Here is a 23,302-nt window from a genome sequence, read left to right as displayed (position 1 = left end):
AAAAAAAAAAAGGACAAAAAGCCTCTGGCACGCTCATCAAAAGAGGGAGAACAGTACTGTGATAAAAAACTTGGATTTCTGTGGTTGCGGGGTGGGGGGATAGATTAGGAGTTTGGGATTAACAGGTACACATTACTATATATAAAATAGATAAACGACATGGGCCTACTGTATAGCGCAGGGAACTATAGTCAGTTTGTTATAATGAGCTGTAATGGAAAAGAAACTAAAAATAAATACATGTATGTATGTATATGTATAACTGAATTGCTTTGCTGTACACCAGAAACTAACATTGTAAATCGACTACACTTCAATACAAAAATAAGAACAAAAAAATCTTAAGCATTCTCACCACGAAACAAATATAGTAACTAAGTGAGGTGACAGCAGTTAATTAGTGTGACTGTGGTAATAATTTCACAAAATGGAAAAAAAAAAAAAAGAACTTGGGTTTAAATCCCAGCTCCGCCATCCTCTAGCTGTGTGGCCCTGGCCCTGTGCCTTTCCTCAACTACAGAAATCAGAACGCCCACCTTACAGAGTTGTGGAAATTAAATGCATCAGTGCATGTGGAGCATGTGGAGCATTTGGAACAGTGTCTGGCACATGGAGAGGGAATGAAGTTGCTGATGGTGATAAGAGTGATGACTGTTGCACCTTATCGGGCACTAAGCCACCACCGCTAGGCAGAAGCTTCCACGCATACCTGCTCCCACGCTCAGTGAACATGAGAACATATTCTTAAACCAATGTATCGTTATTCTTTTCCTTCCTTTTCTTTTAGTGGCTTTGTAGTGTCGTGAGTCTAAAACCTGAGGCACAAAGCTGCTGAGACAGCAGTCAACGAAAAACAAAGAAGCACTGGATCCTTTCCCCTCTGATAAGAGAAGGAAGAACTGTGGCATCTGGAGGGGGCTGTGCTTCACAGGACAGCCCAGGGCTCAGCCGCCCAGATGTCTGTTCTGCAGGTTTCGAGCCAGCCACAGATAATGCAGAGGGTGGAGGCAGTTCAGACGCATCAACATAGTTTTTTACATACTTATTAGACTAGATAAGGAGGCAGCTGGATGGTACCATGCGTGGTCATAGGTGTTCTCTAAATATTAATATGACTTTCAAAATATTCACCACCAGTAGGGTGAGGAATAGATTATCCTTTCTGTGTAAGCCGCATGAAGAAAATACACCAAGCATTTTATAGGATATGTTTCTTCCTTCAAAGCATCCCCCAGATGATTGATTTCATAGGTATTCTGAAAATTGCTCCTGGAATGTTGTTGAAGTGGGGAGTTTCGGTTTGTTAAGTCTCTGATTCCAGCTTCTTTTTTCTCCCCGCTTTTCTCTTAAATACGATTTTTATTCATTTGCTACTTTTTACTAAAAGAGAAGAAATTGAGGCAGAGGTGAAATTCCAATTCATTAAGAGAACAAGAATGCATTATGCATTTGGCATTTTCTATGTTAGGAAAGAAATTGGCAAAAAAGGTTGATAATTATAAATCAATACAGAGTAAACCTTATATGGTTTTAAAAAATAAAAAATGTCATCCTGTTTACCCAGAGAGCTCTCAGCACTGACTGGAGAAATCCTTCCATCAAAGTTTGAGTTCCAGGAGACGTTGGGAGGCCAGAGAGAAAGGTAAGGTTCTTCTTGTGTCTGTCTTTCTCCTCTAACACGACCAAGGCTTGGCACCCCACCCCCAGCTTCCCAGAAGTCAGGCTTGGGGGATCAGAAGACATGGCATCGGAGGTGGAACCTCGCCTTCTGGTTCCAGCGAGGCGGTCTGCCAGCCATGTCTCCCTCAATACACCTTTTGTTTAAGAGAATGACAGCATCAGTAAGCAATTTCATTTCCACCTGAATCATTATGGACCCTGGCTGAAACGGAGCTCTTCCTGTTTTGGGAATCCATCTGCCTGTCTGTGGATAACAATTGTTTTATCCCCAGTTACGCCCAGTTGGCTTCAAACTGATGCTTTTGGTAGAAAATGGCAGCCTAGATGACTATGCAGAAAACAGAACGAGAAAAGAAGGATGGCTGAGAGGAGGCAGCAATTTCTGATGCTGCAGGAGACAACACCGTTTACATTTAATATTATTTTTCTTGAGTGGTGAATGATCACTTTCAGACTGAAGCATGTGAAACTGACAATATTCAATCATTTTTTGATCTACAAAATAGCAATTTCTAATGGTTTCACACATGCATACGGAGGTTCTCATTTTAAAAGAGGAATTCTGTGGCCTTCAATCCGTGTTTGAACTTGGAGAGAAGCTCAGCCTTCTCCTTGCTGGCAGGGCTGAGGATAGGAAGAGCGCCCTGCATCCTGAGTTATGACCCACAGAGATACACTTACTTTGACCCACAGGTAACTGGCTTTTTAAAAGTTAGTTGCCAGAATTTTCAAACTCCCTAGAATTCGTACTTCTTTTGAGAATCAAAGTCTGGCAGGAGTGCAAATTCCCACAGGCCCAGTGACAAGAATCAGCTGATTCTCCTAAGGGGGCTGCCTCTTCAGGGCTGGCGTGCATCTTCGACACTCATCCAAGTCCCAAATCTGACCATCTCTGCATTTCACCTGGCCCAGGCGGGCTTTTCAGTCCAAGGTTGTTGGTGTTCATGTGTCCTCACCCAGAATCCCACAGACATGTTAACCAGGAGCCTCCTTCCCTTCTCTGCAGACCAGCCTCCCTTGTCTTTCAGAGAAAGTCCATTTAGTTAAAAGCACCAGAGGGGCAGAAAGGAGGAGAGACAAGACAGAGAGCGTTGTTGGAAGGCAGCATCTGCAGGAATCGCAGAAACAAGAACATGCTTGCAAAATGTCCACAGACGGGAATTCCATAACCTGTCTCTCTAATCCAGTCCTAATGTTCGCAGTCTTCACCATCAGGAAATTCTACCACAAATAACCCAAATCCTTCACGCAGCTTAAATCCATTTCCTCTTACTCTCTGTTCACTGGAGATGGGGAACAGCTGGTCATCGTTCTCTGTACTAAGTTCTTTGTCAACTAGATGATTGGATTCTGGCTCTGGATCACTGTCATCATTAGGATCTGACCAGTTTCATATTGTGCCATCTGCAAAAGCATGTCAAATGGGAAGATAAAATTTTGTGCATGCTGTGCTTCAGAAATGTGCATCAGGGGAACACAACCCCTTGCCATGCCACCAGGCTGCTCACAGTTTATAAACATGTGAACATGAGGTTTCTGCGTGGAAAAAAAAATTACATTTTTCTGAGGCTAGTTCTGCAATGTGAGCATAACATCAAATCATGCAAAGATTCTCTAAAAGCCACCAAAAGAAACAATACACAGAGCGAGCATTTATTAAGTGCTTTCCGTGCTCCCATTACCTGTATTATCTCAGATGCTCTTCACAACGAGACACTAAGGCAGGAATTAGGAATAGTACTGCTCTGCAGGTAAGGACACTTAGCCACACAGAGGCTACCTTGTCCAAGTTTATACACCTGTGAGTGAGAGAGTCATCATTCACACCCAAGCCACTGGAGCCCAGAGCCCATGACCTCTCCACCATCTCTCCATCCTGCACATAAAGCTGGTGCTGGTGAACCCAGGCAGCTCATGGCATGGAATGTAGTCCCTGTGTTTCAGTAACCCGTGGCCAGTGGAGCCCAAGAAGCCACGGCAAAAATCAGGTGGCCGGTCCCTGATATAAGACACAGGCAAAATTCAAAGGAGTTTGATGCCACTGAGACTGAATTCTTCTCATCTACCGAGATCCTGGGTCTCCACTTAGATGCAGACATCAAGTGGTCCCCCAGTTCCCAGCTGGATGACTTCCCATGTATGTGCTCTGGAGCCTGCCCTGGATCAGACCACCTGGCCACTTCGGATTCTGGCTGGCCTGCCTCAGTGTCCCTGGAATAAAGGGGTGAAGATGAAGCTGCTTCCTGGTATGTTTCCTCACCACACGGATTCCTACCTGACATTATCTGTTGCTCTGGCCACCATTTTGCCTCCTTCACTAGCCTGTAAGCTCAACAGTGAAGGGGCTTGTCCGCCTCATTCGCCATTGGACCCCAGTGCCGAGCTCAGTACATGGTCAACACTGGTTAATATTTGGAGAATGACTAAGTTATCATTAGGAGGATTAGATGAAAACAACTGTATAAAATTTAATAAATATTAGTTCTCCCCACTTATAGTTTTCTCCTTCAAGCTCAATAATCTGTGTTTAAACTTGGTCTCATGCATCTGATTTATCATCTTTCATTCCCTCTATGGTTATGCAGTGATCATTCCAGCTTTCTATTCTATTATGCAGCCTTGGCCTGGATACCAGGGTTCCTTGCAGCCCAGAGAAATACCTCCCGAATGTCCCAGTAACTGAGTTTTTCAAAGCATAGCATTCGAGAAGTCATGAATTGCTTTCTAGATACCAACCATCCCCTTTTGGCTTGTTAGCAAAACCTAGACTCAGATCTGACTTTGGGTAATAGGGCAAATCAATCTGGACAATTCTACTTTTTCCTTTCCCAGCCTTATTTGCAATTAGAGGTGGACATGTGACATAGTCTAGCCAGTGAGAAGTAAGGAGGTGAGGGGGAGCTGATGGGTAAGTTTTTGTTTTCTTTGCAAAAAGGATAGGGGCAGCTGTCATTATTTCCACCTTCTTTCTAACTTGAGCATGGCTATGATGCCAGGAGCAACAGCAGCCATCTTAGCATCATGGGACTATAAGCCAACAAGCTAAGGATGGAGGAGCAAAAAGATATAAGCAGCATGAGTCCTTGATGATATTGTGAAGCCACTGAATAAATATCAGCATTCACCAACTCCAGACCTCTTGTTACAGGAGAAAAATAAAACTCTCAAGCAACTATTAACAGGACTTCCTGTTACCTATAACAAAAGATATTTACCTGATCTACTGTCTTCCTTCAAAACTATAACTCTTCCTTTTTCCATATCTTCTCATTTATGTCAGTAACATAATCATCATGCCCCAAATTCTTTAGGGTCAAAATGCTGAGTTATCTTTGGATACAAGAGGCAAAGAAGGTGTCCATCTTCAAGTCTTGCCCATCTTCAAAATGTCTCCACAAAGTCAACAAGGATATGCACACAGATAGTCATTATAGTGGTTACATGAACAGAAAAAATGGAAATGACCTTCGTTGACTGGCAAAAATAAATCATGGCAAATAATGAATAGAAAATAGAAATTATGTAGTCATTAAAATATTGTAAACAAATATTTGTTGACATGGGACGAAGCTCGAGATATGTTAAATTGGAAAAATCAGGCTGGAAAACAGTAATTTTGCTGAAGATGTGTTTAACATAGGCTAGAAAAGGTGTCCAGAAAGGTATACCCCGAAATGGTAACAACGAATATGCCACCACCTCCAATGGCTCCCCCACTTCATCTCTCACCATTTCAACCTATACTGTACTCAGCCCCCAAATTAACCTTTCTCATCATCTGCATTCTTCATGCCATCCCCCTGTTTAAAAGGAACAGTGACTAGTTCTTGAGAATTAGGCCCCCTGAATCCTCAGCCTAGCATTTGAGAACAGAGTGAGTAACCAAATAACCAACTTTAGTTTTCACTTTTGCCTCTGCTTTTGTCAGTCTGGTTTCCTAAGTGTTCCTTCCACATGGGACATTCATTCCCACCACCGGTCCTTTATACTTCATGGTTCCCTCCTTCTGGAACATTCTCTCCATCTCCTCTGACACTGATAATCCTCTTCATTCTTCAAAACCCACCACAGCTTTCCTCTCCAGTCTTGTTCAGGGAGGAAGCTAATGGGCTGGTGAGGGGATGAGGCAGGTGGTGAATTCACCTAAGCCTGGTGTTAGGAGGAGTCAGAGAGGGCAATGCTCAAGGCTCCCTCTGATCAGCAGTCATCAGCCTTTTCCATGCATACTCCCACCAACAGCAGTGTCTCTCCCCTGGGGACCACTACCTACATCAAAGAGTATCGGGCAGGGAATCCCGGTCGCCAGGGCAGCACCCAGGAGAGGTGGCTCCTACCATTTCTGAGGATGTCCTGAGGATTTCTACCCTTGGAGCCCTGGCCATTCTCCTTTTCCCTGGAATTTTCTAGACCAGGAGCAGCAAATTCCAAGGCCTACATGGATCAAGCAAGTGATATAAGCCAACAAAGCAATTGCAGGTGTGGGATAAGATGGGGCGGGAGCCTGCTCTGGTTCAGGGAGGCAACTGCAACTAACTGGGAGCCAGCCTCTTACAGTTGTGCACGAATGCAAGTGGGTGCTGCTCCATCTCCCATTTTCTTAGAAAACAGAAACCAGAAAATCCAGAAAGATCTGACTAGTAAAATCATCTGTGAACAAAGCATGTGTGTGTGGCCAGCATTCGTTCCTTCTTCTTTGCAGTTAAAGGAGAGCCACCACCCCAGGCAAGGCCAGGTCCCAACAGTGGTGGTTAGTTACCATCTTCACTCTACATGGGATGACTATGACCCACGTAGGGCCCTAAAGGGGTGGTTATTCTCAAAATCCCGCACATAGTCGATGGAAAAGAGGATCACAGAGGCCCTCTTTTTTCCCATTACTGAATAGTTAATACTCTCCTGGGGTGGGGTTCGGCCAGAGATAGACAAGAGTCTTAATACCCACATGCTCAAAGCTTTATCTTATTACTCATGTGTACAATTTCTTTTCCCACTTTTAAATTCTCTTAAACAATATTCTAGTCTTAAGCATGAAATCTGTATGTCACGTGTGTAATAAAAAAAAACTCTAAGAATTTTTTCCCCATATGATGTCCACATTTACAGTTTTCTAAAACCTGAGAGTGTCAGCTGTTCTAATTCTTTATTTGGTAAGTTTCAAATCCCCTTAATGGTTCCAACAGAAATCTTAGAAGCATCCTCTTTCAAAATGTTCTTTTAGAGTTTTCTTATGGGGAATGAGGGAATCTGAGAAAGAAAGTCCTTGTTGAATTGAACTTTGATGATCTTTGAGAATTTGTCCTTTCCCCTCAGGTGATGCTCATCTGTTTCCCTGTCTCCCCTGACAACTGGGATCTCTTCCAGGGCAGGACCTGCAGGCACATCCTTTGTTGAGAGCTCAGGGTGTGACCTAGAGTCTGACTCACTGTTAGGTGCTTCATATATGTTGACTGGACGTTCATAGTATTCTCTCAGAGGAAGAAACACTCTAAAATACACTTCCTGCGACTCAGTAAGTTCAGATGAGGGGAAGCAGGACCTGGGAAAGGATTTTTACGGCATATGATTAGGTGCCACAAACCATGAGAAGAAAGGAATGCAAAATTTAATTGAAAGCATAAGATTGCCCCAGATTTTAGGGTAGAAACCATTCCAAAGTGGCATAGAAAGATTTGCACTACGTGTACCAACACTCCTCCTCCCCTACCACCCATGTCCTGCCATAACAGGTGAGATTCATTCCAGAAGATACCCACTGGATTAAAAATAGCAATAGTAGGAGCTGGAGGAGCAGCACTGTTGGTGGCCAGATGACAGAAACGATGGTAAAAATAGTTAGCGTTCAAGGGCTTACTAGGTGCCAGACGCAGTGTGATCTGCATTCCCACTATTTTATTTACTCAGAACTCTAGGAGGTACATGTGATTATTCTCCCTACCCCTCAATGTTTCCCAGGTAAGGAAACCAAGGCGGTACAGCTTATGTGGTATGTCCAAGGTGACACACTTTGAAAGTGTACGAAGTAAAGCACCATCCTAGCCCATTCCTTACGCAGCCTCCCCACAAAGCACAGTGCAGACATGGAACATACAGGCCTTCTGCCGGGGCATGGGCGGCTGTGAACTACACAATAAGGTTGTCCAATATTTTTTCTGTGCTTAGGAAAATGAAGAATATTATTTTGAAAAAAAATGTATCATTTGTTTAGGTTTTGAAATTAATGATTATGTTTTATTTTAAAATAAAATTAGATACTTACTCAGTTAAGAACCACATCAAACATTTGGTAATGGTAGTTGTGATGCTCTAAATCCAATCCTAACTTAGGATCCTTTAACTTTAATCACGGTCCTCAGATTAAGAGGAACCAAGATTCAACATAAAACATGCCCAAGATATTGTCATCAGGTAACTGAAGAGCTAAAAACCACTTACAATTGTTTGGATCTACAACGATAAAAAGAGATCTTCCAAAACATCTTGTCAAGAAACAACAAAAAAGGGTAGGGGGATAGCACACATCTGCTTTTCTTAAGACTTCCCTGAGCGCTCTAAAGAATACATTTTTGGCCAAGGTAAAAAGAGATCTTTTTGAGGCCAAAATCTTTCAATGCATTGATAAATTTCCACTAGTTTAGAAGAACGTTATGTATTTTAAGCTCTTGGCATCTCACATGGTTGTTTGGACAGAGCAGGAAAAGGTGTCCTGTAATTTCACACGGGGTCCTTATGTGGACACGTGGAGGAAGCCATACTGTAGTATTTAAGAAGGCTTTGGAGTACTTCACATAATTTAATGAATATTCCCTAAGGTAAGGATCATGATCAATACAGCTGATATTTGGGACCTTGTTACAAACATGCCAATGGTAATTATTAAAAAAAAACATTCTTACATGGAACAATGTTAGTAATCTTAGTAATTAATATTCCTCAAAAGTACAGAATATCCTCCTAGAATTTTTTTCTATAAAATAATAATGGTTTAATTTTCTCTAAACATAAAACTACTACCTTCTCTTGTAAACAAAACCATGCAGAAAATACAGAAAAGCATGAATAAGAAAAATTTTAAATGTCCAGAGAGAACCACTGGTAAGATTGGGTTCATCACGCCGGATCCTTTAAACATGTTTTTTCATAATTAACTAATTTGAACTACAATTTGTGTATTTCATAAAAATGTTTAAGACTAAAAAAAAATTGTTCAAATATATGCATATACAGTTTTTAAAATTGAATATCATAAATATTGTTTTTTATATTTCCTTTTGGTTGAACAATATATTATGGATGTGTCTCCATGTCTAGAAATATATGGAATTTTAATAACTCTGAAGATACCCTTTGGATATTATGATTAAGTTTTTCCCTTTGTAGAACACAGTTGAAAAAAACTTTTACAACTAGATATTTGACAAATACTCTCTGGTGATGAAAACTACCTGTGGGGGACAAGCATAAATCTAGTATATAGGTGCAGAGGGTCCACCACTAGGGGAGTGGATACTGCTGACCTTGAGACCAGGAAAAGCAGCTATTAAAACATGAGTTTGTGAGTTTCTACCAAGCTTCCCTTGCCATAGCCTTGGCCTTGGCCATCTGGAGTCCAATTGAAACAAAGAGGGCTCTTCTTTACTTTTTATGTATATCAGAGACCACGCTCTCTTTTATCATTTTGAATTTAACAATGGTCAGCTATTCTCAGTGAAACTACACACGGGCAAAGTAAACCTCAAAAATTATATTTTAGGCTAAATAACCTCTTCGTTTTGGTTTACACTGTTCCAGCTAAAGCCACGCCGCAGGGAACAAAAATAGATGAAACAGTAGAAACGGGAGTGTAGACCTCAGATGGCTCTTTCAAGATGTCTCGTGGTTCAAGAAAGACAAGAATGTCCGACTCCAGGAGCCCTAGGGCTGAATGCAGATGTTCCGTGCTGGGTAAGGAGGGGGTTGAAGATTTTAAGCGTGTTTGTAGACAGAGAAAAAATGACAACTGAAAGGAAACTGAAGACTTGATGTGTGAATCTGACCTACTTTGCAACACCAATCTGAAGTCACTTAACAGGAAACAACAAGAATATGTTTTAATGCAAAAGTCCTGCAGTTATAAAACAAGTCAGATGAATGACGGTTAAGGGTAAACTTTTTCTGAGCCTCCAACATTTCTCTGCGTTCTCCCTGGGCAGGCAGCCGGGGCCAGTGAGCAGGGGGTGTACAATCAACCCCTGTAGCTCTGGAAGAAGGCACAGCAGCGTGGCTGGCTCAAGAAGCTCCTCAGAGGAAAAGCTTCCAAAGGGTGTTTCGCATTTCCTGGGTTTCCCGCAGCGTGCTGGATGCTGTCAGTGTAAGCTGTGAGAAGGATGACAGGACCAATTTTTATAAGGCAGTGTTGCTTTTTTAAAAAGCTTTTTTATTTTGAAATAACTGTAGATTCACAAGAAATTGCAAAGCTAGTTAAGAGAGGTCCTGTAGACCCTTCACCCATTTCCTTCCACTGGTTATTTATGTCTCACATAATCACACCTCATAATTACACACCCAAACCGGGAATCTGACGTTGGCACGGTGTGTGCGCATAGTTTTATGACAATTTACCACATGTGCAGACTCACTAACCGCTACTGTCACTGGGTTATAAAACTTACCTTACCTCAGAGATATCCCTTGTTATAACCCCTTTAGAGTCATGCCCCCCTTCTTAACCCCTGGCAATTACTAACCTGTTTCCCTAGTTACCATTTTGTCATTTCAGCAATGTTAGATAAATGAAATTAGACAGTGCGTGATCATTTGAGATCGGCTTTTTCACTCAGCATAACGCCCTCGGGATCCATCCAAGTTGCTGGGGTGCATCAGTGGGTCATTCCTTTTGATTGCTGGGTAGTGTTCCACAGTATGGATGTATCGCAGCTCACAGAGCCATCCATCTAGTGAGGGACATTTTTGGAGGTTTCTGGTTTGGGGGCTGTGACAAATAAAGGAGCCATGAAAAATCACGTATGGGCTTTTCTGTGAGTAAGTCCTCGTATCTCTGGGATAAATGCCCTGAAGTGCAAATGTGGGTTGGTTGCATGGTAAACGGAGGTTTAGTACTAACTCCTTTTTTTTTTTTTAATATTTATTTTATTTTATTTTTTAATTTTTAAAATTAAATTTGTTTTACATTTCTTTATTGAGTTATAGTCATTTTATAATGTTGTGTCGAATTCCAGTGTGGAGCACAATTTTTCAGTTATACATGAACATGCATATATTCATTGTCACATTTAAAGAGTAAACGAATTTCTCTTTTCAAAAGTGATTTTCCCATCATAGATGATTTCTCTGGTGAATCATCTGGGCTTAGGGTCAGGAGGGGTGGGCGGGGGGTGGGGGGGGGAGAAGCACTGATCACCAAATTGTTCTAAACCTAAGAGAGCATGGGCCTCATTATGACACATGGGCAGCATAATCTATGCAAGTACACCTGTCTATACAGGGAAATACTCAGGATAAATGTGGGAAGTCCCATTTCCATTTTGCCAATGATACTTGAACAGTAAGCACGAAGAATTCAGGATTAGACCATTTATAGCCCAACATGCTAGGAAATTTCAGATTAGGTCCTTCAGGGCCAAAATTTTTTGACAATAAAATATCACCGTGGCATCAGATGGGTTGAAATCAAAGCAAAATTAAGTTATCAGTGGATGTTAGTCTCTCCTCTCCAAGAGTAATTATTTACACAGGAAAACACCACTGAGTAAATATTGGGACTGTTCATTCCATTCCTTCTATTTGAGGACCACGGCAAGAAGGCAGTCCTGAAGCCTCCTCAGGAACCCTGCAGCCAGGGAAGACCCAAGGCAGAGAGGATTCAGGGAGGACTCGAAAGTTGTCCGTCACCCTCTGCAACATACAACAGAACTAATCCATTTTCCTGTTTCACTGCCATAATATCATAAAGCGGGGAGGTCACACCCTCTAAGAATATATTGCCTTTCTGGCTCAGAGTTGCCGGGATTACTTACTTTCCTTAACTCTTTCAGAACCTCCAGCCCCTGCCCAAGGCTACTGAAGGATCACAAGCATTTCACAGGCTACAGATTTTGAACCTGACCTGAAAGGAGCTGGCAGAAGGACAAGGGGATGAGGCACGACTTATCTAACCCCACAGATGCTTCAAAGAAATTATCACTCCCTTTTCTCGCCCTTCTCTCCCTCAGTCTCCAAATATTTTCTCTATTTTCTCTTTACAAGGGAAAATCAGAAATACATTGGTTGTCAGCTTATGTTGATGGATGTATAATGGAAGATTCAGGTGCACAACGAATAAACTGAGAAAACCATCAAATGTCACTAAGAAAAACACCCCCCACTAAAATCACAGTGGAAAAGTGGGAACAGTGTATGACCAGGCCATTCATGAAAAGAATAATACAAGTATCTGCTAAGCATAAGGTAATGACTCAACCTCTTTAAAGATAAAAGAAATACAAAACTAATAATGAGACGCTTTCATTCCGCTATCAATTTGACAGATCACTTTTAAAAATGGATGACAAAAAAAAAGGGTTAAAAAAATGGATGACAAAATTAGTTGGTGAAAATGTGCAGAGAAACAAGATATTTATGATGCCTCAGAATATCAGCCTATAAGATACTTATTAATTAGAAAGAGAAAAACATTTACCTGGAAGACACCACTTCAACACTTCTAAAGGTATGTCAAGTTAAAATTACTGGGAATGGAGTAAGTCAACATTGTGTGCCTCCTGGTATATGATGCACTAAAATAGATACAATATCTTTCTTGGGTTAGGGTTAGGGTTAGGGTTAGAGTTAGGGTTAGGTTTTTTTTTTTCTTTTTGTTTAATATTTAGGAGATTTATTAAAGCATCTTATCACAAAGATGGAAACAAGTACATATCAGAAACACGCAGCCATCATCTTCCACAATCAAGTTAAAATGTTAAATATTTTTCCTGTTTTCATAGCTGAAAACTTCAGAACTTACACCCAACTCGCTCACTCTAAATATTTAATTCATTGTTCCTGAAAGTATCCAGGGCAGCAGATAACCAAAATGCAAACTATTATTTAAAGAAAGTACAAAGCTAAGAAAGAAAATATGCAGAGAAGTCCCTCCCACCCCCCCTCGTCAAAGGCAAACAACGGCACTTTGCTCTGGCTTAACCTGGACTGTCTTCAAAAACTATTCACATGTAATATACCGAACAAAACAAAAAACACCCCAAAACCTGACTCTTAATAGATGTCCAAAAAGTTTGTTAGTGTTTGGAAAAAAAATCCTTAAACAAAGGAAAATATACTAAAAGTCCTGCTAAAAATACAAAACCTGAATGTAATTGTGAGGAAGCACCAAACAAATCCCTACTGAGGAATATTATACAGAAAAACTGGCCTGGACCCTTCAAGAGTCAAAGTCAGGAGAGGCAAAGAAAGGCTGAAGAATTTCCAAATTGTACTGAAGAGACATGTCAACTAAATGCAATTAATGACTCTGAGTTAGACCTAGATTAGCGAAAAGAGATTCATAGAGCAATTCATGAAAATTGAATAAGGCCCGTAGATGACATACTATTTCCTCGTTTCGATAATTGCACTGTGATTATATACGATGCTAACATTAGGAGAACATTGGTCAATGGTTCATAGGAATTTTTTGTACTACTTCTGCAAATTTTTTAGTCTAAAATGATTTTAAAATGAAAGTTAAAAGTAAAAACTTTTTACAGTCAATACTTGATGCTCCCTTTATTCGTAAAAACCAAAGTGTCCATCAACAGGAGAATCAATAAACTGTCGTATATTCGTGAGATGGATGCTACATGGCATGAAAAGTGTACGTCTTACACGATTCTGATACTGAGCAAGAGCCTGTGGCCCCCCTCCCCCAGCTCCTGCTTCTTGTTTCTAGGAAAGCTGAAATCTCCCTGTTCGCATGCTAAGTGACACACCCACAGGTGCTATGACAGTTCCAGAGCTGCCCACAAAATGCCAAAACGTGGGTGAGGCCCAATTCCTGGAAATCCCTGCGCTTTCCCCAAAATAGTTGGAATAATTCTCCTACCTGTTAGCATATGAAATTACCCGGCCCACAAAAATTAACTGCCCCCACACCTCGTGGCAGATCTCACTCTCCTAGACGATCATGCACTCTGGGGCCACCTCTTGCCCTCTGAGATGGCCCGCACTCTGTCTATGGAGTGTGCATCTCCCTAAATAAATTTGCTTTCACTTTACTTTTCTTGAATTCTTTCCTGCACGAAGCCAAGGACCCTCACTTGGCGGGGGCACGTCCCAGGGACTCACTGGGGTCCTGGGACCTGACCATCCTCACGTGCCCCCATCTTCCTGCAACACTCTGAAATAAGCTTCTCATACGGTTCTCGGGAAATAATTTAACATTTAAACTCCAGTTGAAGTACAAAGATAAACAATAAAATGATCTAAATACATACTTAAGGAAGTGGTTAAAATTTTTAAGTTACATAATAAACTACAATACAACTATTAAATCACATAATTAAAGAATATTCAGTGATGTGAAGAAATGCTCATGATATTGAGACAGGAGGGAAGGGGACAGGGCAGAGCCATTCAAAGAATGACAGCAATTAACACCAAATTGGTGGAAGATTCAACTCCCAGTAGGCCTTGAGGATCAAGACTGGCAGGATATTTGATTTCCAGTAGACCTTGAGCCTCATTATATGCCCATTGTAATCTATTAGCATGACAAATAACATGCCCACAGGCCTCATGACAGTTCCAAGGCTAACCATAAAAGTTCAAAGAGTGGGTGGTGGCCCAATTCCTGGGACTCTCAGCCCCTTCCCCAGGGTAGTTGGAATGGTCTCCCACTTGGTGCGGCCTGTGAAGCTACCGAGCCCATAAAAATTGGCAACACCATGCCCTGTGGCCTCACTTGCTCTCTTCTGAGACGTCTTCAGAGACGGCCCGCACTCTGTCTATGGAGTGTGTATCTACTTCTGCTCAAACCTGAGCACCCAACCCCGACACCTCATGGCTTTTCTCCTGCCTCCTGAAACAGCCTGCACTCTATGAAGTATGTATCTCTCTAAATAAATTTATCTTTACTCAACTGTGGCTTGATCTTGAGTTCTTTCCTGCGTGAAGCCAAGGATCCACACTTGGTAGGACACGTCCCAGGGGCTCAGCTGAGACCTGAGACACGGCTCTCCTCTTGCCCCACATTCATTTTAACTCTATCAATATTAGTGGAAAAAGCTGATCCCAATATTATATGTACATGTTGATAACTTAAATATTCTATATTTTCATAGAAATAAAAGGAAGTGATACTCTAAAACATTAATATTTTCCTCTGGGTTGCAAAATTATGACAGGATTTTGTTTTCTTCTTTACACTTTTTGGCCCCTTCCACTTTTTCTAACATAACTATGTATTCCTTTAATAGTTAAAAAGCATAAAAATTAATTTCAAAATATTTGATACCTTCCTAGTTGGAAAAAAAAAATCAAAAGATCAAAACTCAGAAAGGAGAAGAAAACCAACTGACTTCTAACAGCCTTTCACTGGTCGTGCTTGTAACAAAATCTTCGATGTTCTATTTCAGGGCCACATTTTAAGTCACCTTTCAGGAGGGAGTGATTTTTTTTTTTAACTGCAAAAAAAAAAAAAAGCTCACCTACACCCTTTCACCACCAATTAAGCCCTGGCCTCTCAACAGCCAACATTTCACCCCCAGGAGCCTTCTTGCTCACCATCAACCCCTCTTCCTCCTACCCAGAAGGAGTCCCTGCTTTGATGGGCTGTTTCCCATAAAATTCTACGAGAACAAAAGTTTTTTGCCACTTGGGAAAATCAAAACATACCCGGAGATGACACTGAGGACATTTCTCTTGCAGGCATGATGACCAAACACAGGGCATGAACAAAAGCAAGAATTAATCCGGGGTTTTGTATTGTTTCGTTTTGTTTTATTTAAACAGTAAATTTCTGCCAGTAAATTTCTGGAGGACTGCAGGGAATATTCAAAATTGCTCAAGGAAACCATTGCTCCCCTTCCCAAGATTCCCAGCCCCGCCCTCAAGATCACAAGTCATTAACTCTTTTCCCTTCCTTCCACCCTGGCCCACGCCTGAGGGTTTTTCCTTTGTTTTAAAAACACTTTGCTAATTAGTCCACACTGTGTCTGAAGCAAGAGTGAGGGGAAAAAATATGAATCACAGTCTTGACTGGATTTTTCAATACCTCATTTTCTTAGTATGCAGAAAGTAGCTCACCACACAAGCAGAATTATAAAGACCAGTGGATGCTCCAATTTTAGCATTTCTATAGATTTCTAACACAGATAGGAACATTCTAAATGTGTTGCCAGGAAACAGTGACAGCATTTTCTTCCAGGAAAATTGTGTGCCAAGTAAAATGCAAGAAGAATGACTTTGCTCAAGACATAATTCTTACCAGGGCAACAGAGAATTTAATCATTAACTGTACCCACAGAAGTGAAAGTGCATTTATTAAAATTTGAAAGTTTTAACATCTTAATTCTAAGTCAAAAAAAGTTAAAATTAGATTAGGCTTGCTGTCAACAGCTTTTTTAAAGCAGTGATTTAATCACATTTAAAAAGTTGACGGCTGTTTCACTATCACCAGCTTTTCTCAAAACCTGAATTTCCTTCACGGCGTCCAACAGAAAAAAGCAAACCAAAAAAAAAAAAAAAGTTATTCATTAATCAAAACCATCATCAGTTTCCTGGATAAAAAGGAAGGAGCAAACACTGAAAAAAACATTAAGTTAAAAGAAGACACAGCCAGACAAAGTGGTCAGGGATAAAATGATCTCCGTTGTGACAGGAGAGAGCAGGTGATGACATTTCTGCCAAGATAGGAAAGGTTGAGTTTAGCACACCCTTACATGCTCCATCCAACAGGGAGTGTTAGGTACCTGTCATGTTCCAGGTACATGTTAGACCCTGGGATGCACAGGTGTGGAAGAGAAATCTGTTCCTGCTCCCCAGCCCCACTATTCCCAACTACAAGAAAATGCTAGAAATAAAGATCTAATTGCAATTAGATGCAAGACTTCAGAGCAGTAGAGACCAGCACATTCTGGCTGCAAGGGAGACCCACTCAGTTTGTTGCATAATTTGTTAGAGGTAAAGAAATATGCCAGCAGCCACAGAGCCTGTCCCCCTTCCTGAGTGTCACCCTGAACCATCCTGAGAGTCCACAGTCCCTCCAGCACTGCCACCCTTTGCAGTGGAGTCTGTCGCTCAAGACTTGGCTTCTTTCTCCACTCAGAGTTTTTCCTTCTGCTTTTGCCCATTGCTGTGGACTTTCTGCCCTCCTCCCTACTGTAGGCATCTGCTTTCTCTTTCTCAGGGGTTCCGTTTAGGACCTCTGCTTTCTCTCTGAAGTCCATCACCACTCTACCATTCGGTTCCTATGCTGGGGTCTTCCATTCAGACTCCTTAAGGGAGCAATCTGGGTGGCTTTGTTAGTCACCCTGCGTTATGCAGCATCCCAATTAGCTGAAGTGCCCACATGGGGACATTTCACAAGATGTTGACCAGCCTATAGAGGCTGCCTTTGATTCAAGGGCTGATCTGCAATCCAACCAGCTTCTAGGCATAACGGTGGGGTCCCATGATTCAAAACGTGCAACCTATGTCTTAAGAAACCACTTGTGGTCTTTCCTCCTAAGGCACTGTGGGTGAAGGAGACACTCTAAGTATCACCAAAACCCAAAAATAGATACTGAGGTTTGATTTCGTGTTAGTCCCATGCCTGCTACTGTTTGAACATAACATCACCATTTCTTAAATACTTCAGCACCAGGCTCCCTCAGGACCCCAACACGGGCATCGCCATTCAATCCCACACTCTTTCCCATTAAGCACAGTGACGCCCCCAGAACCTTTCTCATCACCATGTCCGAGTTGAAAATTCTACTTTGGCACATGGGATGAAAACAATTTGCCATCCCACGTCTATAGGATGAAGTCCAGATTCTGCAGAAAGCCTGAAGCTCAACCCTCCCAGCCAGTGAAACCACACCCATTTCTTCACACAGCAAGGGCTGGATATTCTCCATTTGTTCTTCCAGGCCTACTCTCCGTATTTCTCCAGGGAGGCTAACCTTCACAGACTGCATCAACCAGGCTTCCAAGCCCCCTGGCTCCTGACTGTATTTGGCCAAAGTGAGGCATGTACAGAATAAGCCTGAGATCTATTTCCCCTTCTCCTCCTGTCTGACTGTGACTGTTTCTCTATTAAAGGCCTCATCTCCTGTCAGGGGCCTCTGTCTGACAGCCAAGCTCTCGTAGGGCCCGGGGTTACTGGAACGCTATCCCCTCCCTTTGCTTTTTTAGGCTGAAGTTGTTACTCCAAGATGCTTCATCCTCCCGTGCTGATTCCCGCCCCCCACCACCACCCGTCTATACCTTTGTAAATGATCCTATCTTTGAACTTCTTTCAATGACCCACCTCCCCTTTAAAAAATTTTTTTAAGATAGACTTTATTTTTTAGATAACTTTTCAACTTACAGAAAAATTTAGAACATAGTACAAAGAGCTCTCCTACATTCCCCATCCTTCCTGTACACGCTGCAGCCTGTTTCCTCGTCTTTAACATCTTACTAGTTTGAAACATTAGTTACAATACTCATGCATAACTTTTAACTAAGGTCTACACTTTATTCAGACTTTCTTAGTTTTTGCTGAATGTCCTCTTGTCTGTTCTAGGGCCCCATGCAAGACACCACAATTACATTTAGCCATCGTCTCCCCTTAGGCGCCTCTTGGCTATGACAGTTTCTCAGACTTGTGATTGATGACCTTGACACGATTTTAACTTGTTTTTATTCCTCCCTTCTGCCTCATTTTAAAGACAAGCCAAGAGGGAAGGAGAGTGGTCTCAAACTCATTTAAAAGTTACTGGATGTCATGTGGGATACTGAAGGAGCAACAAAAAGAGAAAAAAAATATTATAGAGGAAGATTTCTCTGGAGTGGAACCACCATCCACCCCCATCCTCAGATAAATCCAACAATTGAATGCCCATAATATTCCATTCCACATGGAAGTCAAGTTTTTTTTAATTTCTCACTTACTAGACCTAGAAATCTACACATAAATAAATCCCCCCTTCCTGTCACCAAAACTAGGAAGAAATAAACATGGTTTCCTCCATGCCCCCTCCCCTCCAAAGAGTTGGAATTAATCCATTGCTTCGGTTTTCATTTGCCACACTTTCTACCTCCCCTGAGGAAAGGGCAGGTTCTGTGGGGGCCCAGGCTGTATCTACTGTAGAGAGCCTTCCCTCCCAGGGGGGACCCCTGCGCCCTGGCAGACAGCATCTCTGGCAAGTTACCATCTGCAGCCCGTGTGGTCCCTCCCGCCTGGAGTCCCTGTGCACTGCGACAACAAGCTGGCTGCTCCCAGGCCGCAGTGGGTTGTATAATCACGCTCTGAACGCCTAGAGGAGAGCGCGGTGAACTTCCCTCCTCACAGCATGTTAAAAGTCACTGATGCCAGTTAACAAGAGACCCACCAGGCAAGAAGGACCCAAGACTCTGGGGGAGGGAGAGAGCGAAACGCTGCCTGGACATCATCAGCGGTAGGGGGTGGAGTTTGTCAATTTCTCCAGCAGCAATATTTAAACCCGAAGTCCTGTTCTTAGAGCTGGCATTGCAGGACGGTACAGAGCACGCTGAGCCCTGCTGCGCCCCTTTGGTGAGAATCAATGAAAGGGGGATGGGGCGGAAACTCATAATCCTGGGGGGTGAAGGGGTTCTCAGAATCTCTCTCCAGGGAAGCCTCTCGTGAAAATGCCAAGGACATTTCCGCTCGTCTTTTCAATTATGTAACTCCTACACATTAGGGAGAATCTACACCAACATGAATTTAATTACTTTTGAAGGTAGAAAGTCTCTCAATCTACCTCATTCAAAGCTCTGGGTGCAGCTGAAGTCTTAATAGACCTGAATGCCACCTGGCAACGTTCGAGGATGTCATCTTAGGGATTGGACCCCCAGCCCCCCTCCCTGGTACACACAGCACTGGGAGCTGTGTTGCCCCCGGGGGTGGGGCCACCCGCCCCCGCCGTCTCGGGGGGATCCGCGCACGCCCATCCCCGCGTGGCAGACTCGCCTGGACCCGCAAGTCCGCAGGCTGCACCCTCCCCCCACCCCTGAGAACACCTGGCCCACGGTTGGTTACCTGTGGGGCCGCGACTCTCCGTAGCCCATTGGCCGGCCCCCCGGTGCCCTTGTGGTTGGCTGCGAGATGCTCGAGCCCCAGCATCCGCGCCGAGCCCTCCGCGGGGCCCAAGGCGTTCTCGCCGGGGCCTTCATCCGGCGCCGGGAAAAGCCCGCAGCGACGCTGGAAGCGGGCAACGAGCTGAGAATCCTGCAGGCTCCGCAGCAGCTCGGCCATGGTGCACCCGGGGCTGTGCGCAGCCGCCGCCGCCGCCACCTGGTGCACTCTGCTCGGCTGTCCCTCCTGCCCTAGCCTCACCGGGCCTGGCGCTCAGGGTGGAGGGCGGGCGGGCGGGGCCCCGGGCGCCAGCCAACAGGTGCGCCGCTCGGGTCCTAGCGCCCGCCCTTCGTGCTCGGGGGCCCAGGTGTTTGCCTCCACCTTGAGCCCGGCACGCCCGCCCTCCTTTCCTTCCCAGCGGGCCTAGGCGAGCTCGGGTGGGTCCTGGCGTCCGGCCCGCTTGGAACTGAGCGAAAGAGTACTGGTATCTACACTGCACCTCCCTGCGCCTGATCGCGCCTCCACCCCTCCCAGATGGTGCAGAAATGCCACCTAATGGGGAGCGGCCGAGCACGTGTGGACCTGCGCGAGTCCATCCTGGCGTGCGCCGGCTGATCCCGTTTCTTTTAACTCTTTAGCCCAAAGTGAGGTCGGATTTCTCCTCCAGCTACCCGCACCCAGCCTGTAGTCCTGCCTTAGCCCACTTCTGGCAGGTAGAGTGAGCTCCCTAAGGAAAATTCCCAAGTTATTGCCGAACTCTGAGTGATGCAACGTCCCTCCACAGGCCCGAACTTCCCCGACCTTGCTCAAGAATCGAGCACGTTCAAAGTGGACCCTGAGTCATCCTCCGCGTCCCTGCCCTGCCCTTGTGATTTGGCACCTGGGAACACTTTGGGTGGAGAGGAAGAGAGATTCTTTTCTTGGTTTTCCGCGTTAAGGAAGATGGTGCTTGCCCCTCCCTCCTACTTTTTTTTCCCGTTCTGCCTCTAGACCTTTAGACCGGAAGGGAATAAAGTATTAAAGGACTGGGAAGAGGAGTTAACTTCTCATCTCCCCTGCTCCCGCTTTAGGGATCTCAGCGGAACAGCAGAGAAACCATCCTGCTGGTCGCCACCGGTTTTCCCTCCTTCCTTCTGAATCTTCTTCTAAGGCACGGAGATCGGAGATCGGAGCCTGGAGTGAGGGTCTCTGCACTTCCTCACGGGGAGTGAAAGACAACAGTCAAATTAGGCCCAGCTGAGCACCTGCAGTGAACGTGCAATTCAATCCTGTCTTCAGTTTGCTGCCAAAGGCTGAGCTTTTCCTGGTAGCCCAGTGCAAAGCCTGCTAAGTATTCTGCTGCACAAATGACTACGGAGGAACACCTGCCACAATCTTGGTTATCCAGTTGTTAGTTTAGGCCAGGAAGTTGTTGGGGTGTAACGCTCAAGGATGACTTGGTTTCCCCCATGCCTGAGTTTCCACTGTCCCTCTCAGTCCTGTCTGGGGAGCAAGATCAAGGTGGCTGAGAGAGCAAAGAAATTCTTGGGAGATACCATTTTCTACTTAACTTACAGAGGAAGCACAGAGCTGCTGTCACAATTAAGCCTAGTCCTGGAATTAGAAGGCTCCTCTCACCAATGCTGCTGTCATTTACGGCCACTGGCACCAAACACTATAATTTGGGTTTAAAAGCTGGAATTGTAGTGGTTTAGGACCTAGTCTTTTAATGTGTCAAAGAAATATGTTCTCCCATGAAGATACTTGACTGACGTATCTCCCAAATTCGATGCTTCAATTTTCCCTTCTCCCAATTAGGAAAAAGACGCAAAGCCAAACAGGGCATGTGGAGCATAAGACCTAAAAAACTGCATATTCAGACAATGTGTTTTATTGCCTTGGAAGACCAGGTACTGTCTCCAGCGTCCAGTGGCTTGTGATATCACTGTGTGCCTCAGTTTCCTCCTGCGATGAAAGAGATTGGAGTGATACTGCCACAAGCCAAGGACTGCCACACAACAGCCTTATAAGAAAGACAAGAAGTGAGGATTATCATTTCATCACCGAGAAACCATTAGGAGGCCAGCCTGCCTGGAGAGGCTTGAGTGCAGGGATTGACTTAGGAGAGGTGGACGAAAGCAAGATCAAGTTGGGCCATGTGGGCTGTAATAAGGAGTAATGCTCTCACTTTAGAGATAAGAAAACTGAGACTCAGAGATAGGAAGCTTGCCCAAAGCCATAGGACTAAGTGGCAGGAGGATTAAACCAGGGCTATGTGATTCCAAAGCTTATTCTAATACTAAATTGCATTGTATTCCTGGAACTTATCTTTACTCTTTACTTTTGTATTGAAAAGTATTCCCAGAGGCTAGCAAGTGCTCAAAAAATACTTACTCAGTGACCATTGTTCTAGGCTAAGAGTAAAACCTCAGGGCTTTTAGAATTCCTGGAGTTTATGACTTATTTGCAAACTGTTGCATGTAAATTCTACAACCTTCAGAGGCAAGTGGTTTTATTTCCATTTTACAGAGGCGTAAAGTGATTTTTCCCAAAGTTTCAAAATATATTAGATACTCTTTACAGGGTCTGCCATCTCACACTGCTCTTAAGAGAGAATTTTCTTCCTCTTCCTCCACTGTCTACCCAGGGGATAGGAAAGAGATGGGAGAGGAGACTGGCAGCCACGTTTGAGAAATATGACCCGGCTCCTTGGCCAGAGCTTATTGGCCCTGGGCTGGACACCACTTGACCAAATTTGGGTTCATCAAATGCTTTCTCTTTGGGAATTTGGATTCATGAACCCCAGTCAGTATCTGTTGAACTAGAGAGAAGAACATTCAAAAACTGAAAACGACATTGTGGGGCAGACAACTCTGCTGGGTGCCAGGAAGAAGGCAATAAAGCAGATGTAAAGAGAACTCAGGTGAGGCAAACGACTGACCCCTGAGAGACGGCTCCACAGGGCCTGGCTCCAGTCATTGTGAGGGTCCTCCTGCCTGGGTTCCTGAACTCCTCCCAAATCCTTGGTAACAAATCCCCCATTTCTGTTCCTTGTTGCCTGAAGAGGCCTAAATCAGGCCTCAGGAAATGGCAGAACATAGAAGCTGAGCAGCTTCCCACCTTCATGTCCCAGTCAAGGGTTTACCAAAGCCCTGCCCACCTCGATGCTGGGGGCAGCTTCTTGCTGCCATGGAAACTACCAGTTCCTACCCTCTACCCCAGCCCCTTAGGTTGGAGAGCGCTGCAGAGTCCCAGCTCCCTAAGAGATTCTGGAACACAATGAATCAATTGATAATATTTCACCTCATGGTGAATCAAATTGCTTCCTGGGCTTTGCTGGAAATCTAGTCACTTCATGTGGGTAAGGCATTCTGGGATACGAGCAAACGT

The 23,302-nt window shown here is 43.8% G+C and overlaps 1 protein-coding gene across 1 annotated transcript in view; it reads right to left on the bottom strand.

The window, feature by feature from the left end:
- Positions 1-20,149, bottom strand: part of SGPP2 (sphingosine-1-phosphate phosphatase 2) — a 98,169-nt gene extending 78,020 nt beyond the window's left edge. Inside the window, exon 1 of the mRNA XM_031452263.2 lies at positions 19,898-20,149. Within this exon, the coding sequence (XP_031308123.1) occupies positions 19,898-20,113 (216 nt within the window). The 5' untranslated portion in view covers positions 20,114-20,149. The remainder of the gene's footprint in view (positions 1-19,897) is intronic.
- Between the last annotated feature and the right edge of the window lie 3,153 nt (positions 20,150-23,302).

This window comes from Camelus dromedarius, chromosome 4, assembly GCF_036321535.1.
Source record: "Camelus dromedarius isolate mCamDro1 chromosome 4, mCamDro1.pat, whole genome shotgun sequence".
In the NCBI taxonomy this organism is placed as follows: domain Eukaryota; kingdom Metazoa; phylum Chordata; class Mammalia; order Artiodactyla; family Camelidae; genus Camelus; species Camelus dromedarius.
Note: the sequence above shows the minus strand (reverse complement) of the source record. Positions and strands in the feature narration are given on the sequence as shown.